The sequence below is a fragment of the Chinchilla lanigera genome, unplaced genomic scaffold, assembly GCF_000276665.1.
Source record: "Chinchilla lanigera isolate Chin_1 unplaced genomic scaffold, ChiLan1.0 scaffold00155, whole genome shotgun sequence".
Classification (NCBI taxonomy): domain Eukaryota; kingdom Metazoa; phylum Chordata; class Mammalia; order Rodentia; family Chinchillidae; genus Chinchilla; species Chinchilla lanigera.
Window position 1 is genome coordinate 521,008 of NW_004955556.1, and position 20,039 is coordinate 541,046.

At 40.0% G+C, this 20,039-nt stretch overlaps 1 protein-coding gene across 3 annotated transcripts in view; it reads left to right on the plus strand.

Annotated features, from left to right (window-relative positions):
• Parg (poly (ADP-ribose) glycohydrolase) overlaps window positions 1–18,928 on the plus strand; it is a 104,672-nt gene extending 85,744 nt beyond the window's left edge. For all 3 annotated transcript variants that reach the window (XM_005412559.2, XM_005412563.2, XM_013508787.1), the window contains 3 exons: window positions 4,118–4,223; window positions 13,628–13,756; window positions 14,591–18,928. In XM_005412559.2, the coding sequence (XP_005412616.1) occupies window positions 4,118–4,223; window positions 13,628–13,756; window positions 14,591–14,745 (390 nt within the window). In that variant the 3' untranslated portion in view covers window positions 14,746–18,928. The remainder of the gene's footprint in view (window positions 1–4,117; window positions 4,224–13,627; window positions 13,757–14,590) is intronic.
• The last annotated feature ends 1,111 nt before the right edge of the window (window positions 18,929–20,039 follow it).

Genomic DNA, 20,039 nt, shown 5'->3' on the forward strand with positions numbered 1-20,039 from the left:
TATTTACAGAAATATAAAAATGAGCCAGGCACTCTCTTTAGCACCTTAATGCACTGTCTGACTCCTCCCACCCACCACCCCCTTAGTGCTGAGAACTGAACTCAAGGCCCAGTGAGTGCAGGGCATGTAGCTGGGTCTTCAGGAACATCCCTGCTGGCCCACATGCCTGGTCTAGCTTAATCCGCAGACCAACAAGGCAGGGATACCATTCTTACCTCTATTTTAGAGAAAATGGTCTGAGCCTCAGGATGTTTAAGAAACTTGTCCCAGGTCCAAGAGCTGAGCAATTCTAGGCCAGGGCTTAAATGCAGAGGCATTGACTTGAGATCATCCTTTTCTTGTGCACGTGTAGTGCTGAGGATTGAACCCAGGGCCTCTTTCAGGCTAGGCAGGTGCCCTGTTAGTGAGCCCCAGCTGCAGCTCATGATGCTCCCATGTAGAGGTTACTGTAACTAAGTCTGGCCTTACAGACTTGTTCACCTGGCTCAATCTTAAATCATTGAGACTGTACCTGCCTTGTTAACACACGATTTCCTACAGCAAAGGTGCTTTCCTCACCTTTTCTGTTGTGATCATTAACTTGACTGTGAACAAAGTACCCACTGAATTGTTTTCCCAGTATTCTTTACTATTTGATACACTTTTTCAGGAAATTCAAGGTTGTCTCCAGTCTTATTTATTGAATTCCCATGAGATAAGGAATTCCCACAGGTATAATTGATAGCATGTGAGTTTGCATTTGAGAAACTGTTTGTCCAGGGCCTGGCACATAGGGAAGCATGTGCTCTTTTACTCACTGCTGTGTTCCCCAAACTGTATTCTTTCAGCAAAGAATATTTTTCCAATTCTTTGAAAAAAAAGAAGGTAACATAATTTTGTTAAATATCATTGACAACTTAATAAAAAATTAATTCATTCCTTGTTAGTTACATTTACCTATTTAAAAATTTATGAATTTTAGTAATGCAGCAGGAATTCCACATAAACCAGGAGCACAATGTGGAAAAGGAGTTAACTTTTTAACTTTTTACATCGTTATGTTTTATATATTTAAGTCTAAAGTAGAAGTCTAAGTTAAATCGCATTAGATGTCTTGGCATAATTTTTTTTTACATGCCTGAAAAACTAGGAAGAATCAAAAAAGTACATTATTCTAAATGAATCAACAAAGCATGAGGCCACTTTTCAGCATCAGAATTGAACGTGGCTTTCTGAGCTGCAAGGGCCTGTTTGCTACTTCAGGTATTACTCGCCAGGTAATAAGTGAAAGGGCAGTCCCACAGAGTGCTTTATTCCCCTGAAAGAGGGCTGTCTCTGCTGGACCCATACGCATCATGACCTGCAGGTAGACTTGCTGTTTAATAGGAAGGAATCTGTCTTACTTTATCTAACTGGTACTGTGAAGCTGTGTTTAATCCTGTGAGAGATCAGCTGGGTGACATTCTAGAGGAGAATTATCTTTGGCTTTGGAAAGATATATGACTCCCACTTGTAAAAGTGGCAAAAAGCTCTGCAAGGGAAGAAAGAAATCACCTATAAAAAGTTGTTTGTAGCCACATTAAGCTTCTTTAGTAAGATTTGCATAAGGCCAGGGTGCAGCCTGTTTCTTCTTTTTTTGACTTTTTCAAGTGCATTTTGGGGGAAAGTATTTGTCAGTGTGATGCTCCTGAGCACTTCTGGCACCTTTCCTTAGGGATTCAGGACACTTTTAAGGTCACTGTCCTTTTCTCTTCTTTGTTTCTTACGATGGAACTCAGTTTCTACTGCAAAAGAAAGAGTCTTGGTTTATGGTTCTGCCCTGGCCTTTAGCTTTTAAGAGATTCCTCTACTTCCTGGAAAAAGGGAAAGGGTAGGCTGACGCGCTGAAGAGAACTGGGCGCAGCTTACACAGTCAGCCTTCCATATCTTTGGGTTCTGCATCTGCAGTCAATCAACTGCACATGAACAGTGCTCAAAAAAATTTTATCTTTATTGAACATGTACAGACTTTTCTGTCATTATTCTTGCAGTGATATAGTATAGCAACTATTTGTATAGCATTTACATTGTAAGTAATCTAGAGATCATTTAAGAATACAGGAGAATATACATAGGCTATATGAAAATACTACACAATTTTATGTAAGGGACTTAACTATCCATGATCTTAGTTTCCATGAGGAACCATTCCTGGAACCATTCCTCCAAAGGATACTTGGAAGACAGCTAGACTTCCTGTTTCTCACTAGTACATACTTGATTTTAACAGAATGAAATAATTTTGTGTTTAATCATTTTAAGCAGTTATTTTTATGAGTATTATATACTTCTATATCATTTAATTTCTTTGAAGTTGTGTCTGATATTCTGTGATCAGATCATTAAAAGCAACCAATTTCAGTTTCATGGCTTGCTTTTGTTATGGCCATTTGTTAGGAAAATGCATTAATACCTTCTGTTATATTTTGCTTCTGGTATTTTAAATACTTACAATGATTCATAACTAAACAATTTTTGCTCAGTGAAATAAAACTTAGCCTGGTTATTTAGAGGCATCAATGAGGAAGAGACTCAGACTATTCTGATACTGTAGTATAAAATGAAAATGTGAGAAGGAAGTTAAGAACATCTTTTTGTCCAGGCATCTAAAACATGTTGACAGGAACAGAATGACAAAATTATATTTGTTCTGACAGAGGGTTTGTTTTCCCCCTTGTTCATATAATGTCAGATTCTTTTTTGATCAAGAACCTGTCCCCCAAAACTGGAACTTTCAAAAGATTTTTTTCAGGAGCTCTATGCATCTGATTATGCAAGTGTTTGCAAGTTCTTGTATCAGCTCTGTATCATAGCATTGAATAATGGTCTGGCACCAACTCATAGTTAATATCTGTCAGGATTTACAGCCCAGGAGGAACAGAAGAAACAGCCTTGTTAATCCATCCAGACGGTGTGTAAAATAAATTTTTATACCTTTGTGGAAACTTCTGAGAGCAATTTACTATATTTCTCTGTGTGAGTTTCATGGAAGCATCTTTATCCTTGGTTTTTCTCTGGGAACATCTGTCATTGATCATTCTTTTAATTTGATTTAAATACATAGGCTACATTTTGGGCTTTGTATGGTACCTGAGAGAACCTAGGGGAGCTTTGCTTTGCTATTATATTAAACTCCTAATATAGTAATCTGATAGCTTCAGAAAGTAAAGAACCCTTTAGAGGCATAAAGACCACTAAGTTGACAGCAAAAAATGGAAGTCAGAAACTTTAGGGCCTTAAGCCATAGTCTTCATGTGGACAGAAAGAGCTGTTCAATTAATTAATATTTAGCCCCCATCCTCAGGGCATAGTCTACATTCCTCGGCTTACTGGCAAATTTTTAAATATTCTAGCTTAAGATAGCTGTGAAACTAGAAAATTGTCTTCACAGAGCCAAAGCAGAGAGGAGAACAAAAGAGAAATGCCTAGGATTATATAAGGAAGAGAATAAGAAATGACAAGATTCTGTTATTTATTTGTTTTGATATTAGGCAAATTTGAAATGTGAAATTTCTGGAGAGGGTCTTAAATAAAGATGATTTCATACCCAGGTATAGGAATCCTTTTTAGAGACAGTTGCTTACTGTTTGTGTGCATTCCAGTGGCAGGAAGCACACATACAAGCTGTAAGCACAGCTGTTAATCTGGTTCCACTGACTCAGGCGAGACAGTACTGGGGTGGTGTGAGAGTTAACTTTGCTCTTAAGAAAAAGTAGGGAAGCCTTCAAAGAGAGCTGTGGAACAAGTGCCCTTCCTGGTAGTTTTATGCTTTATCATGGGGATCTTATCAGTTCTTGAAATATCTCTGACAACCCCTTTTCTATTTGAATTGGAAAAAGAAACTTGAGACCTGTATTGATTTAAGGCATTGCCTAATATCAAAACGGATAAATATCAGAATCTATCATTTCGTATTCTCTTCCTTGTATAATCCCAGGCGTTTCTCTTTTGTTCTCCTCTCTGCCTTGGCTCTGTGAAGACAAGATAAATGAGAGGGAGCGAACAGAAGCTTGATAATGGAAGCTGATCCGGGGCATCTGTCAGAAGCACTGTGACTGTCTGGTCACTCATGTGCTGTTATGTGTCTTTCATCCTGCAGGCTTACTGTGGATTCCTCCGCCCTGGCGTTCCTTCAGAGAGCCTCTCAGCAGTGGCCACAGGAAACTGGGGCTGCGGTGCCTTTGGGGGTGATGCTAGATTAAAAGGTGAGTTGTTGTACAGAAGGATAATAACATGCTGACCAGGAAAAAAGCTAGTCCTTCAAGCCACATTTCTAATGTTTTGTCATAAGAGACTAGAGAAACCTAAGAAAGAAAGACTATTTGACACCGTCCTTTTTTTATGTTTGAAGGAATTCATAATCTCATTTACTGTTTTGTGCAGAGGTTTAGCTCTTTGATCCATCAGACACAGGATTTAATTGAATATAGAAAGTGCAGCGGGAAGGGAGAGTCCAAAGAAACTGTGAAGTTTCAAACCAAACCTCCTACTCCAAACATTTTCCTTTGCTTGGAAGGATTTTTATGGGCAGAGCTATGTCACTGACTCCTTCCTTCACTAAACTGATGGGCTGTCTGCCCTGTTCTGGGCACTGTGGTTGGCACTTAGAGTCCAGAGGTAAATAAGATGTGGCCCTTGCTTTGAGAACCACAGTCCAGGCAACATGTTAGAGAGGCAAGTGGTAATGAGCGCCACGGCCGCGGGGAAGGTGTTGCTGCTGTGGGCTGAGAGTGGGCGAGCTGCCTGTGTGGCCCAGATAAAGAGGCCTGGGGCACCTAGGAACCAGTCTTCCTTCTCACTGTGTGTTGCAGAAAAAAATCACAAAACCTGATCGGAAAAGCTAGTGGCTCGTTACCAGATTATGACATTTGCTCTACTTTTGAAGATATCATTTCTTAAAATTGTTTACTGTTCCACTTCAGTCCAGTTGACTCAACACCAACAGGTTGTGTGCAGTGCAGTTCTGATCTGGAGTTAGTGCCAAACACACATGCTAGGAGCAGGATCCTCATTTCATGTAACCCCATGTCTGGGGAGCCTGGGCCCTCAGGTTTAATGATTCACTAATAATTTTAAGCCCTGTACATATAGTCACCATTTTAATATGAAGGACACACACAGGGTGAGGGTTGAAGGGGATGCAGAGCTTTGACAGCCTCCCCTTATCCCCACACATCTTTGTTCAGCGAGGAGCTGCACCTGCATTTAGTGCTCAGCAGTTTTCCTGCAGTTTAAGTACATGGGCATGATTGATTATATCATTGACCATGTGATTGAACTTGGTCTCCCTGGAGATTGGGCTCTCACATCATCTCATTAGCATAACAAAGACTAGCACTGCTTAGGCAGTTCCATGGATTTTTAAAGCTGCCAGGAACCTGGGACAAGGCCCATATGAATTCTTTGTTTTATAATAATTATCCAAGTAACAATAAAACAATGAAAGCAGTCATGGCTTTGATATGCAAACTAGATAGCATAAAGTCCATCTCCTTGGGAATAGAACAGTTAAGTGTGTCATAATGTATCTACCCTCACTCCAATGATAAGAGCCCGTTACTGTTTTCATAAAAATGACACAGTTACTTCTTTTAATTATTCAGAGAAATACTGTTAAGTATGTAAAAATCACCAGAATTTGCTGTTAACATTTTGGAGTCCATCCTTTTGGACATCTCTGTAACAATGTATGTAACCACTTGATGTCAGTGAGGTTGCACTATATATTCTGTTTTTTAAAACCCTGCAGTCTCATGAATGGTTTTCAAAATCAAGTATAGATGTGACCAGTGTAACCAAAAAACATAGTTAATGTTATGTGTGTTTATTACAGTAAAGGACGCATCACCATTAATCTCCTTAAAAACGCTCCCCCTCATTTCAAACACACTTATCCCATCATTCTTGCTACTTTCTGGAACAGTTTTGGAAGTCCTCTTTTGTGTCTTTAGTGTACTGTCCTGTCTGCCTTGATGTCCTGACTTGATTCAAAACATTTACAGCAATTTTTGTCAAATGAAAACATTACAGTGTGTCCTCATCCAGCTTTCACCAGATTTGGTACCATGCAACTTCTGGCTCTTCCCCAAAGTCAAAATGACCACACAAGGGAAATGTTTTTAACTGATTGAGGACACTGAGGCAGCCTCAAGAGCACAGCTAAAGACAACTTCCAGACCTGCTTCAAAAAGTGGCAAGAATGATGGCATGAGCAAGGGGGAGTTTTTTGAGGAGGATTAATGTTAACGTGTCTTTGTAATAAGTTTTTTAAATTTGAACACCATATTTTTTATAAGCCCTTGTACTGTGGGCATATTAATGACTTACATGATACATATATATATCTATATGTGTGTATCTCACAATGTCTTCATTCAGGGGTAGTTGTTTCCTTTATCTTGCAGTATAAGCAGTATACAATTTTATATATATATATACATATATATATGTATATAGATACATAAGCTGTCTTCCTAGGGTTAATTACTAGAAGTAATTAGCATCCTTTATTCACATTTTGACAGTGCAAATTGCCCTTGTTAAGCCATGTCACTTTAGATTGTCTTCCTTGCCTGAGCAGCCTCACAAAGGCAGGACTTGTCAGTCTTTTCAATTTCTCTGAGATTCAAGAATTTTCATGTTTTGTTGGACATTTTTGTTTGTTTTGTGAATTGTTTTTTGATGCCTTCTTGCCATTTACCTCTTAGGGAGTAATTGATTTTTTTTAATAGCTAAATAACTGTATGTTAAGATATGCTAATTGTTTAATGGTCTTGGGTTACAGGTGTTTTTCTAATTTTTTTTTTCACTTATTTCTGCCTTTAGCGGTATTGTCCACTGTTTCTCATGTGTATGCATTTTTGTGGCATACTTAGAAAAAAATCTTCCTATCCCCTCATCCTAAAGATTTTCACCCACATTTTCTTTCAGTGCAAAATCAAAAACTTCATAATTTTTTTTTCAGTGTTTGGAAGCCCAAAAAAGAAAGACGGTTGGCTTTTTATGAAATTTTTCACCATCCTGAATTTGTTTCAGGAGACCTGTTTTTCACTCTGGGCTTATTGATCTTATAGCAAACACTTTTTTTTGTTTTTCTCTTAAGTAAAATGAATGACTAGATTCATGTCATCAATCCAGGAACCAGGTCTGCCATAAAGCTTAGTCTTTTGTAGTGGACAATTTGGAAAGCTTTATAAATGTGTTCATTTCTTTCTATTTCTTTGTGGCTTAAAAGCCCTTCAGATTGCAGCTGTGCTTGCTCTGGTGACTATCAGGTGTAGTGTTCAAAGATTTCTACTGTGTGATTCATTTTCTCAGTTATTAGATTTAAACTTGGAAATAACTCATTGAGAATGCCTTTCTCTTCAGTCACTTGAATGATCGTTAACACAGGAGAAGTAGTTATTATAATGGCCCTTGGTGTACAGAGTTAGTTCCTAAGACTGATTTTTAAAAAGAAAGAGATATATCTGTGTAATAAGACATTGCACAGCCATTAAAAACAATTATACAAATATATCTGTTTCCATGGAAAGGTGTTTTGGGAATATTGCCATGGAGGCAAGGTTCACAAAGGGCTTCTAACTACAGATAGTTCCAGACTAGATTATTTTATTAGTGACAGTCTGGGATATTGGACCTAGGGACTTGGACTAGGCAGGCACTCTACTATTGAGCTATTCCAGGCCTTTTTTACATTTTGAGATGGGGTATCTAGAAGTTCCCCGGGCTGGCCTTGAACTTGCTGTCCTTCTACAGCAGCCTGCTAAGTAGCTGAGATTACAGGCATGTGCCACTCCACTCAGCTCAGTATGTCTTTGTGGTTCTGTTTGTTGAGACAGTCTCGCTATATAGTTCAGACTGGCCTGTACCTTGTGGTCCTTCTTCCTCAGTCTCCCAAGTGCTGCGATTAAAGGCATGGACCACCACCCCTGGCACAATGATTCTTTATAGTATTGCAAAAGCATTCAACAGAAACCAAACTTCAAATTTTTTATCTTGTCCTAGGCTAGTGCTGTGCAGTACAGTACTCCCCCAAGATGCTGGACAGTGGTAGGAAGTAGCAGCTCCCATTCAGCCTCATGATTGAGAGGGAAAATAAACAGTGTTCCAGCATGCTGTGCTGCTAAGTTAGGGTGTGTGCCAGGTTAGGTGACTAGATGCATTGTTCCACTTAGGGTATTTGGAAATACGGGTTTATCAGGACGTAACCCCATCATAGATCTAAGAGTTTCCATATTCAGTTCTTTATTTGAAAAAAGACAGGACTATAGTTTATCCCTTCCTTTTGTGCAGAGGGTTGTTATCGGCCAGAGTTCCTGGGAAAGGTAGAGTGGAATTGACTGTGGGGATGACTTGATCCTGAGATCAGTGCTTACTCTCCTTGTATGTGTTTGTGTGTGGCCGGTGGGTGTGCACGCATGCATAGGTTCCTTTCCTGCCAATTTTCTTAAACTGGACCAACTTTGATACTTTCTTGTCCCTGGGGCCATGTTATCCTAGTCAGAAAGTCAGTAAATACTGGACACATTCCTGCTGAGATTGAGATTTTCAGATAGTTTTTGACATATTTATATTAAGTGAAAGGTTTCTGAGATACAGAAACTTGGTATAAGTTTACTTTCTTTCTGGCCATTCTTTCTTTCATGTCCATTGCTGTCAAACCTTAATAATGTCTTTACAATTTTCTTTGCTGTCTTAGAATTAAGGTAGCTGAACTCCAGAAAAACATTAATCTGGAGAAGATTGGAACCTAGACAGTGCCCGTGAGTCCTTTTCTTCCATGCTGAGGTTGCCTGGGCCTTTGACTCTCCTGTGTGGGAGATGTGGTCTTGGAGGTGGGGGAGGTAGACAGGTGGGATTGTGCACCAGGTTGCCTCACCTGCCTACCACATGCCTGGGGTTTGCTTCCTCTTCCCAGAAGGGGAACCCTCCATTCCTTCCCCAGTCTTTCCTGAGTGAGAGCACTCTTTGCTTAGAGCTGCTCCGTTGCCCTCTTTGTGCCCCCAGTACTTAGATTGATGTGCTGTGTGGTAACATGCAGTCAGAGATGGGGCTGAGTTAAAGGGTATAGGAAGTGGCTTTGAGATTTTTTGTGGTTTGTCAGGGACTTACTGATCAATCAGGGTAAAAGATCACTACATTTTCTCCTTTTGTTTGTGTAGTTACCCTTCAGTTTGTAGCCCCATTCATAAGAATGGGCAACCAAGGTCTTAAACAGGCTAACAAATCTTGCTCAACGAGACACAGCTAGAGTCAGAACTGACATTCAGACTTCACCCCATCTTCCTCAAGAAATGCTGTGTGTTATTGTTATTATTTCTGTCATTATTAGTTGAGAACATGTTGGATGGGTGCATTCCATGTTCTGAGAATTGTACCACAGAGTGTATTCTTTACCTGTATAGGCACACAACAGGCTGTTAGGAAGGCTTTGTTCTCTTCTTTATTGGTCAGAGGACCAGCAAAGGCATGGAGAGGTAAGTAACTGGCTGGTCATCACATGTACATAGCAAGTACCCTATGAGAATTCAATCCAGGATTGAAGCCAATGCCTGTGCTGTTGTAATTTTATTTATTTTGGATCTGGATCTGTTGGAGGCACCATTGTAGAAATAGTGGTGGAACTGAAGAGCATGCATCTAAAGTAGATAGGAAGAGCAAAGATTGAGCCTTCAGTAATAGCCTTAATAGGAGAGGTGGAGTGAGTCAAGATTAAAAACAGTAGCCAGGTGAGCCAGACATGGTGGTGCACACCTGTAATCCTAGCACTTGGAAGGCGAAGATAGGAGGATTGCCACAAGTTCAAGGCCAGCCTGGGCTATGTAGTGGGTTCAAGGCCACCCTAAACTGCATAGCAAGACCCTCTCTCAAAAAAAAAAAAAGGAAAAAGCAACTGGAGGAGAAGAGCTGGCCTGGAAGTGCTGTCTTGTGATAAGGAGAGCACTGAGGGCTGGTGGCAAGGCCTTGACCTCCTGGGCAGCCAGCAGTGTGACAGCCCGCAAAGGGCGTTGGGCTCACTGGAAGGGCACAAGTCATGCTTTCTAATCTATACCCTTTGAGCTTCCTTGCCAGCATGTATTTAAATGATGCCTTAAACAGCATGAGGAGATTGTGGTGCTTGTATGCGGCAAGGTCTGCTTGGTCGTGAGCAGCATCAGGCAGCAGGCAGCAGGAACAGAGTGAGGTCATGTGAATCACATTGCCAGGGTCAAACCTCTGTTCTACCACATCTTGCCTGGGTGACCTTACACAAATTACTGAGCCTTCTGGTGCCTGAATATCCTTATTTTCAAGACAGAATATTCGTAATTACCTTGTCTGTGTAAGGATTAAATAAGTTCATTCTGGTGAGTTGTGCATTGGTGCTGGTGAAGAGGCTGGAACAGGTGCCCATGCTGTAAGAGCTCGGCTTTGCAGGTGTTTCTGATGTTACTTGCTAATGGCACAGACCACTCCTGTGGCACAGTAGGCATCATTTACACGGTTTTTGCTGGATTCATTTGTTGCAGAAGGATGCTATAAATTATTTTTTGAGGTTATTATTCACATTTATTTGCATTTTCTTCATAGTTTAACATTGATGCCAAAAAGAAAATTAAAACCTGTCTCCCTGCAGGTTAATTTAAGTGATTATCTTGGCACCTAGTTATGCTTGAAGTTAAAATTTGATGCTTTTAAATCAGACTTGGAATCAGTCCACATACCCTATTAGGTTTGTGATATATCTTCATCTAACTTTTGATGCAAGAGAGCTCACTTAAATCATGAGGCATATCTCTCTGGTCTTACAAACACTGGCGATGTCACAGTGAGGTCTGCAGACAGTGCTGTTTAAAGGAGCTTTTGTCAGTGACTAGGGTCGAGATTAATTTATCTTTCTGGAAATCTCATTTGTGTATTTATAGTCTAACATCTAATGCAGGGAGAGAAATTAGAACAGTGATTATGAAATTCTGTACTCTGAAAGAGTGTTTGGGGATGATCTGATTCACCACCTCCATTGTGTAGCTGAGAAAAAATGAGCCCAAAGAGTGTCCAATGCCTGGCTAAAGCCAGCTAACAGAAAGTGGGGACTAGGCGTTGTTACTAAGTGCTCATGGAACAGCATGCCTCAGACAGGAATGGGTGTGAAGCAGGGCTGGGAATGTAGCTCAGTGGCCGAGCCTTGCCAGGCTTGCACAGTGAGCTGGGTTCAGTCCCCAGAAAAAAGACAACTTTGTCAAGTTTAATGCCAAACTTTCTACAGTGCAGAATGGCCTCTGGAACATTTTTAGAATAAATTCTATAAGGAAATAATTTTTAAGTTTATTAATACAGTATTTTATTTTAAATGGCAAAGGAGGAAATCAGACAAAGGGGGTTTTCTCTCTTAAAGGTAAGATACGGTACCTCTTGCTCTTAAAGGTAAGATACGGTACCTCTTGCTAGAAGAAGATGATAGTTCATTAGTTTTCATCTTTATATGTAGTTTAGGTTAATGAGGAACCTTTTTAAATGGGTGTACTGAAGCTTTCATGTATGCATAAGTTGGTTGAGCAGTTTTAATTAAATTAATTAATTTCAACACTGAGATTAATGAGACCTAGTCATGGTCTCTCCCAGGTTGTAGATAATAAATACTACTTTGGCAGTTAGGACATACTTTGATAATATTTTAGAATCTTGCATGAATTATAATACCATATATTCTTCAAATCTCAATTACACCAAATTTTATTAGTTCAGCTCATAAGTTTTCCTTCTACATACTCATTTAAAAATAATTTAAAATTTACAAAAAGTAAAAATATACCTTGCTCTGTATATGTGCATATTTTTTTCTGAACCATTTCAACATAATTTGCATACATTATGCCCTTTCCTAAATACATCAATGCATATTCCGTAAGAGGAAAAAATTCTGTTTTTTGCCACATTAGTTATTAAATTCATAAGTATGCATTGTTATTTTTGTCTGTTCATCCATATTCTCATTATGTCATATGACCTGATAAGTCTTTCTAAGCCAGTTGTGGTATATACCTAGCATTTCGGAGGCTGAGGCAGGAAGATTGTTATGAGTTCGAGGCCAGCCTGGGCTACAGTGAGCTCAAGTCCAGCCTGAACTGCATAGCGAAACCCTATCTCAAAAAGACAAAAAAAAAAAAAAAATAGTTTTTGTACCCTCTTTTCTTCCAGCACAGGGTCCAGTGTCCAGAGCATTTTGGTGCCATCTATGTCTTTTAGCCTTCCTTTGAGTGTGGAGTATTTCTGTGGCTTTCGTCCTTTGTAACATTAGTGTATTTGGTTTGCTCCTTCCTCATGCTGAGGACGGGGCATAGTGCTGCTGGTCAGCACCCACATCCGTGATGCTGTTCCAAGGCACTCGGTGGCATCAGAACCATTGGAAGCTGCACTGGGATCACTCAGGAAAGGTGTTACCTGGTTTCTCCACAATGTAGGACTACAGTTTTTTTCTCCCCCGTAAATAATACACAATCTCTGAGAAGACATCATAAGAAAGACAAAGTTTCCTGTGGATTTAGCATCTTATTCATGGTTCCTGTGGCCCTCTCCAGTTTTCCAGTTTAGTCTCTGCTCTCTCCTATGAGCAAGAGCCTGTCCTCCTGGCCTCCGTTTATGTATCCTTGTGCCTATTCATCAGCATGGACTTTCGGATGTGTATTTTCTCAAGGGTTTATAGTTCATTATTGTACATAGTGTTTCAGTGCCAGCTTGTCCAAAATGTTTTTTAGTTGTTGTTTTTTTTTTTTAATTTTTTGATAATGGGAATCAAACTCAGGACCTTGCACTTGCCAGGCAGGCACTGTGCCACTGAGCTATACCTCCAGGATCCATAATGTTTTAATTTAATTCCTACCTTCCCTTTTATGAAGTAAAAGATACATGACTCTCAGGAGGACTTTTGATAGCAGCTATGTCCAGTTTGTTTTTTAAAATAAATTCTACTTATTGAGACTAAGATTGTAAAAGAACTTTATTTTTTGAATTATTCTTTAACATAATGACTTGTAGCTTTGACTCCCAGAAACAGTAGTTCTCAGTTGCTTTTCTCTTCCAACATAGCAGCGAATTGGGTCTGGTGTCTTCAGTAACAGGGACTCCAGGCTGCAGGGGCAGGTAGAGGTGGGGGTGCAGGAGGGCCTCAGGCATGCTTGCCAACCCTCTTTTGGGAATGCTTACCAGGGGTTAATAAGAGCATGAGAACCCCCTAAATGTGCCTGTGATACAAAGACCAGTGACTGCGTAATAAGACAAACTATTGTATCAAGCAAACACAAAAATTCAATTTCCAGATTAATAGAAGCAAAATAAATACCACCACTTTAGTGCCTTGGTTTGCTGCTTCAGATGTACTTTCCTTTATTTATGGTCTAGAAGAGGTATCTGGATGAGAATCTGGTGCCTTAATATTCTCAGAAGTCATACAACTAGACGATTTATGCGGATCTTATATTCGCCGTATCTAACAACATGTATATTCGGCTTATAAATCTTTTTCTGGATAAAGTAATGGCACTCCACTCTAACTTAGCCAGCTGGAAGAGCTAAAGGTACCTTGATGAGCAATGTCATTGTACAGCTGCCTCTTTTCTCTTCGCTACAGCCTTAATACAGATCCTAGCAGCTGCTGCAGCTGAGCGAGATGTAGCTTATTTTACCTTCGGGGACTCAGAATTGATGCGAGATATTTACAGCATGCACACTTTCCTCACTGAGAGGAAACTGACTGTTGGTAAGTAGGAAACAGTACTGAAACTGGGTATCTAGATGGATGGCCCACTTGTGGGAGAAGCACTTGCTAAATCTGGATGGATCACAGTGGCATAGAAGGAATAAACAAGTGACTTTGAAGGAAGGAGGACAGACCGTAGAGGGGCAGCATTTGCAGTCTGTTTCTCTGCCAGCGTTTCATCCGTGGTTTGAGTGAGTGTGTCAGTCATTAGAGTAAGATGAAGAAGCTAGAGTTACTGTACATTTTCACTTTTCTATGTATAGAAAACTACAAGGGGACTGGAGCATAGATCAGTGGGACATTGCATGCTTAATATGCATAAGACCCTGGATTTAATCTCCAACCCGCCCCCCAAAAAGAAGAATAAAACAAAAAGGCGAAACATAGGAAAATAATTCCAGCCTACTCCAGGCTGCGGGCATATTTTTCAGATAGACATGCATTGTGTTCGTCCAGTGTGATCTCTGCCTCAGGAACTGAGTGTGTATAATAGGGTTTCCATGTGCACTCAAGGTAGCATGAACAAGGGCTGGGGATATAGCTCACTGATAGAATTCTTCCCTAGCATGTGCAAGGACCTAGGTTCAGTCCCCAGAATCTCCCAAAATAAAAGCATGGATGACGCACTGTATGTAGCCTGCTGTGTCGTCAGCTGGGTAGCTCCTTTAAGTAGATGCCAGGAAGCTTTCTAGGTATACGGAATCAGCTATAGTTGCAGAAGCCAAATCTGAGCATATGCTGTTTAGATTAAGATAAAACTAGAGTGTTCTTTTGAAGTTTTTTTCCTGTCTGCGTACCTCAGTGTGTGAATTGTTCTGGCCTTTTCCTCTCCAGGAGAAATATATAAGCTATTGCTACGATACTACAGTGAAGAATGTAGAAACTGTTCCACCCCGGGGCCGGATATCAAGCTTTACCCCTTCATATACCACGCTGTTGAGTCCTGTGCAGAGACTGCCGATCAGCCAGGACAGAGGACAGGGACCTGAGGGGCTGAGTGACCTATGCGCCTCCCAATGCTCCGAGACTTCCTGTTTAAATAGTCAGGTGTAGCGTGTGAACTGACTTAAGTTAATACAAATGTGAATATAATCCATATTTGTAGTCAAAGATGCAATCCCATCTACGCATATGCAATGAATGATTACCTGGGCCACCTCCATCATGATTTATATAAGGTTAGTCGTGTTCTTCCCATTTTTTTTTTCTTTCAGTTTTTTGTGGTCTTTTTTTTTCTTTTGCCTATCAGCTTTCTTGTGAAACCCTGTAAAAGGTGCTCAGCTACCAGATCTTTCTTCATGCCTATATATTATACTGATTGCTTCTGCAGTTAGCAAATGCCAGTGAACCCAGGAAGAAGCTGAAATCCAAGTGTCTCTGTTGTGCGTTTTGCAGCAAGGCTCCCTGTGGGCCTCTCACCTCCATTTCTTGTTCAGGCTCAGTGTCGTTTGATTGTTTGAATTTCAAAAACTAAGAATTAGAGTTATTTCATACACATTGCATAATACAGATATCCTAGGTTAAAATAGTTTTTTATTTATTTAAGACAGACTGATTTCCAGACATTACCTTGTGGCACCACTTTATCTATAATGGTTTATCCTGTTTCCCCTGATCAATTTTTATTGGCATTGGGCTGGGGATTTAGCTCAGTGTCACAGCACCTGCCTGGCAAGCATGAGGTCCTGAGTACCAAAAAAAAATTTTTTTATTGACATTGTTTTTGGAAATTGGCCAAGATGAAAGAAAATGCAGAGCAAAATAGAGTTCTCATATAAAAAAAGAGATGCAAGAGAGCTGAAGGATTTTTTTGTTTCTTGAGACTTTTAATTAGGATCGGTTTCTGTGGTACTTGAGGTCTATTCATATAACCAAAGTTTGGGAACTGAGAACTTCATGCAGGTTTGTGCATATTGAAGTTTCTCTGGTATTCAAAGGTTGTACAGTTAATAAATCTTGACCAGTAAATAAATTCTCAGAAGCTCCCACATCACCTATACTTCATATACATATATAAGCATTTGCTCTTTAACAGTGTCTGTCTGGGAGCTCATGAAATCTAAATAAAACTGGAGTTGGGGGAAATGAATAGGTTTAGACTTTATCAGGGCTCTTTAAAATGTGTTTGCACACTTACGTTCATTTAAAACTGACAACAAACATAAGTAGTAATGTCTCTGGAAGGTTAAACTGAACATCAAAGCCAGTCATCAAAGCACTTACTTAGATTTCCCAAATAGTCCAAAGCTACACTGTTGAAATTCTTGTTCACAGTCAGCTGTCAGGAAAAGCCAGTGGAGGTCAGATCCTGCAGCACTGGCAAGAAGAAAACGGGCCCTGGGCCGATGTCTGTAACCCTTGATGTTCGTATAGGGATTGAGAGGATAATGGGATTTGGCATCTGAAGGCATCCACTTGTCATTGACAGAGCTCTTACCATAGTAGCTAAGATTTTAATCATCTCCCAAATTTAGAGGAATCTGGCTTTATTTCTGCTGATACTAAAATCTCTTCCCTGGTTATTATACTCATTTCCTCGTTTCTCCATCCGTGTACTCAACCCTGCTGGTCAATCCCAAGACTAAGTGAACTGTGTTTCCTGAGCAGGGCCAGCTGGTTCCTATGTAGAGAAACCATAGGTCCAGGTTAGGTACCACCCAGCCCCTATTCCCAGGCCAGAAAGCCGAGCCCCAGGTCCTGGTGTTGTGTCATGTACCAGCTGCCTCTTCCTGTAGAAACTCTTACTAGCTCTTTGTCCCAATGTGTCCTAGCACTGGGCAGCCTAATCAGATGGAGCATGAAGAGCACTCTTGTCCAGTTCTTGAGAAGGGAGGATAGGGGAGAGAATGCTATTATTTTCTCCTAACAGCCCTCTGCAAAATAATAATAATAATAGTAATAATAATAAATTAGAATTCCTGTTGTGAGATATTTAACAGCACTTTTTTGTTCTCTTCCATGTAGGGCTTATTGTTTTATTTCATATTGTTTACTCCTTGCTTTTTTTAATCTACCAAGTTTAGAAATCTTAGATTTTTTGTTCTTTAATCTGCCAAGTTTAGAAACGTAGATTTTTGTTGTTGTTGTGCTTTTGTTTTTTGTTTTTGTGATGCTGAGGATTGAGCCAAGGGCCTCAGCACCTATTCAACAAGCTGTCTACAGCTGAGCAGTACCCTAGACCTTTTTATTTTGACATAAGATCTCACAAAGTTTCCTACACTGACCTCCAACTTGCAGTCCTCCTGTCTCATCCTCCCAAGTAGTTAGGATTGCAGGTGTGTGCCACCACTCCTAGCTGCAAATCTTAAGTTTTTAATGAAGCTTATTTTCAGTTTCTGTCCAGCTCACTCAGAAGTACAGTAACAAAGAAAGAGCAGTGTTCAGTAATGCAAAAAGCATGAGGTTTCTAAATCAGGCAGATTAGGTCCAAATGCTGCACATCCCTAGTTAATATTTTAACCTTATCTAAATAAAGTGGATCTTTAACTTAAGCAGCTAAAAAACAGACTAATAGCACCTACTAGAAAATAAAACATGAAACAGTCTGGCATACAGTTGGTGTTAAGTAAATGTGAAAGTTATCATTGACCCAGGAGGATTTATGGGACACCTACTGTATATTAGCTGCTGTATTGTTTGCTCTGCATTGTTTTTTTTTCTTTTCTTTTCTTTTCTTTTCTTTTTTTAATGGTAACAAAGCTTTATTAAAGGTAGAAAAAGAAACAGGCTCTGTAGAGTGAGTTTGGGCAAGTAAAAGTAGGAAAAGAAGTATTATACATCCTGCAATAACAGGGAAGGCCATCCATCCAAGAGAGAACACAATAACCTGCTCCAGGTTATTTTGGTCCACTTTTCCAGTGAACTAACAGATGCCCAGAGAATATCTGGGACAGAATACCAGCCTGACCTCTAGAATTTCATTATGAAAGGATCGGTATCAGTAGAAATCAATAGAACAAAGGCCCTGACTCCCTTGTTCTCTACCATGTTCCTGGTACAGATTAAGTATCCCTTATCTGAAATACTTGGAGTGAAAAAAAGAAAAGAAAAAAAAAATGAAATATTCGGAGTGAGATTTTTGGATGTCAGATTTTTTATTATTTGCCTCTATATGTATAATGAGATATCTTGGGTGTGACTTAAGTCTGAACAGAAAGTTCATTTATGTTTATATGCTTTATTCACATAGCCAAAGGTAATTTTACATAGTATTTTTAGTGTGCTTGCATTCTATCCAGGGCTTATCACCTGAGGTCATATGTGGGATTTCCTACTTGAGGCATCAAGTCAGTGCTCAAAAAGTTTCAGAATTCAGAGAATTTCGGAGTGTTGGAATTGCAGATGATGGATGTTTAACCTCTGTAGTAATTCTTCATTTTGAGTTATCAGGGGGTACATCTAGTCATCCCTGAGAAAGGTGCCTCTGTTCTCACTGGCTGCTGTGATATTTAGGGCAGGCAAAACCAGCTGGAACTTGAAAGGGAGCAGTCCTCAAGCCTTGTGACTATTCTGCCAGGTGCTTCACTTGACTACATACTGTTCTGGAAACCAAATTTCAGCTAAGCTCTTCTACTCCAGAACATACTGGAGCAAAGAGTTGATTGGTTCACTTTCTCAAAAACATCTTCAGCAGGAAAGGAGGCAGCTATGTAATTCTCACGTTTGTTCTCCAGTCATTGTGGCTGCATGTTCCTGTTTTTTCCTGATGCGAGGAAGACATGCATCTAGTATGTCTTCTTAAAGAAAAGTAAAGAATGGGAGGACCTGTGCTTGCTTGTCTCAAGCCTGTGGATGTGGGCCATTCTTTTACAAGGAGGGAAAGTTCCAGCCACTGCAGGAACAGCTCAGCATACTAACCCTTCACTTTTTGGAGAAAAGAGGCATCTCTATGATGTGTGCTAGCATAAGCTGCTAAGATCCACTTTTCTCTGTCATCAAGTCCCTTCTTACCAGATGTCACATGGATCTACTGAGCCTTTGTGTGGACGGCTTCCCAACCAAGACAGCAAAACTGCATATGTTTATCTGGTAACTCATTTTATTTCTCCTGTTTATTTTAAATGTAAAGTTAATTTGTCATGATGATTCTGGAATTGGGGATAAGGTGAGATCTGTGCTGATGTTTACATGATTTTTGTAAGAAGACAATAAAGAAATTCTGATCCCCTTGTACTATGTCTTTCTTTCTCAAATACTGCTACTTTTCACTTCAGGTTTTATATGCATGATCTCAGCTTTTTTAAAACATGTAAGAAACCTTAGTGTTTATCACTCTACATCAGGTATGTAGAGATGGTCACTGGCATGAGGAGCTTTAAGAGGTGAGGAGGTCTGCTGCATTCATTCTCCTGCATTGCCAGGTTCCTGAAGTTGTGATGTTTCCAGGTGTTTTCTCCCTTTTCTAATTCTCATCTTCCCACCAAACCAGGAATAGGGCAAATGTCCCAGAGGTTCTGAGGACCTTGTCCTTAGCCATTCACATCCCACAGACCCTAGTACCTTTGCAAGCCATTCGCAGGGCTCTCCTCAGGGCGTGCAGAGACGAGTGACTTGTCCTCTGCACTCCAGGTAAGTGGTCTAAGACTGCCAGTGGCATTCTGTTTTCACTACTCTGTTCCAGTTGGACCTAGAGAAACCAGGTAAGTCATTATGCTGTCAGTTTGGGAACTTGTGCAGAATCCTGCATCATGTCAGTCCTCCACTGTGTTGAATTCCCTTATGCCACTTCCTCTGTGGAGTTTTGTAACACATGGCCTACACTGGTGTCAAACCTATGGCACATGTGCTGCTGTGGGCTGTTTGTTACCATTGAAAACAGGGTCACCGTCAGTAACCTAGAGCATAACATAATGTAAGGTGACCTGGCTGAGTGCCCTCTCTTGACTTAACAGTGTCCACCATCCTGATTCTAGTGGGCCTTGGACCCTGAGAATGTTGCTCTGGGTTGAAACATGATTTTATATTAAGGTTTGTGACAGTATCCTGTAAGTTTAGAAATAAAATTCTACTATTTGGAGAAAAATGTTTTCAGTGTAGAATTGATAGTAGCCTCACGGCTCTGATTTGCTCTTGAACACATCTGAAGATGCCACTATAGTCTTGATCTAATGTGATTTCAGTATTTGTTAATTTCACAGGGAACAGTTTTTTCACATTGTAGCATCTCTTAAAATATTTCTGAAAATTTGCAGTAGATGTCTTAATGATATATTTTACAGTCTGTGGCATCTTATATTTGAGAAAACCTTGCTTTTTATCTTTGTTTTTATGTGGTGCTAGGCAC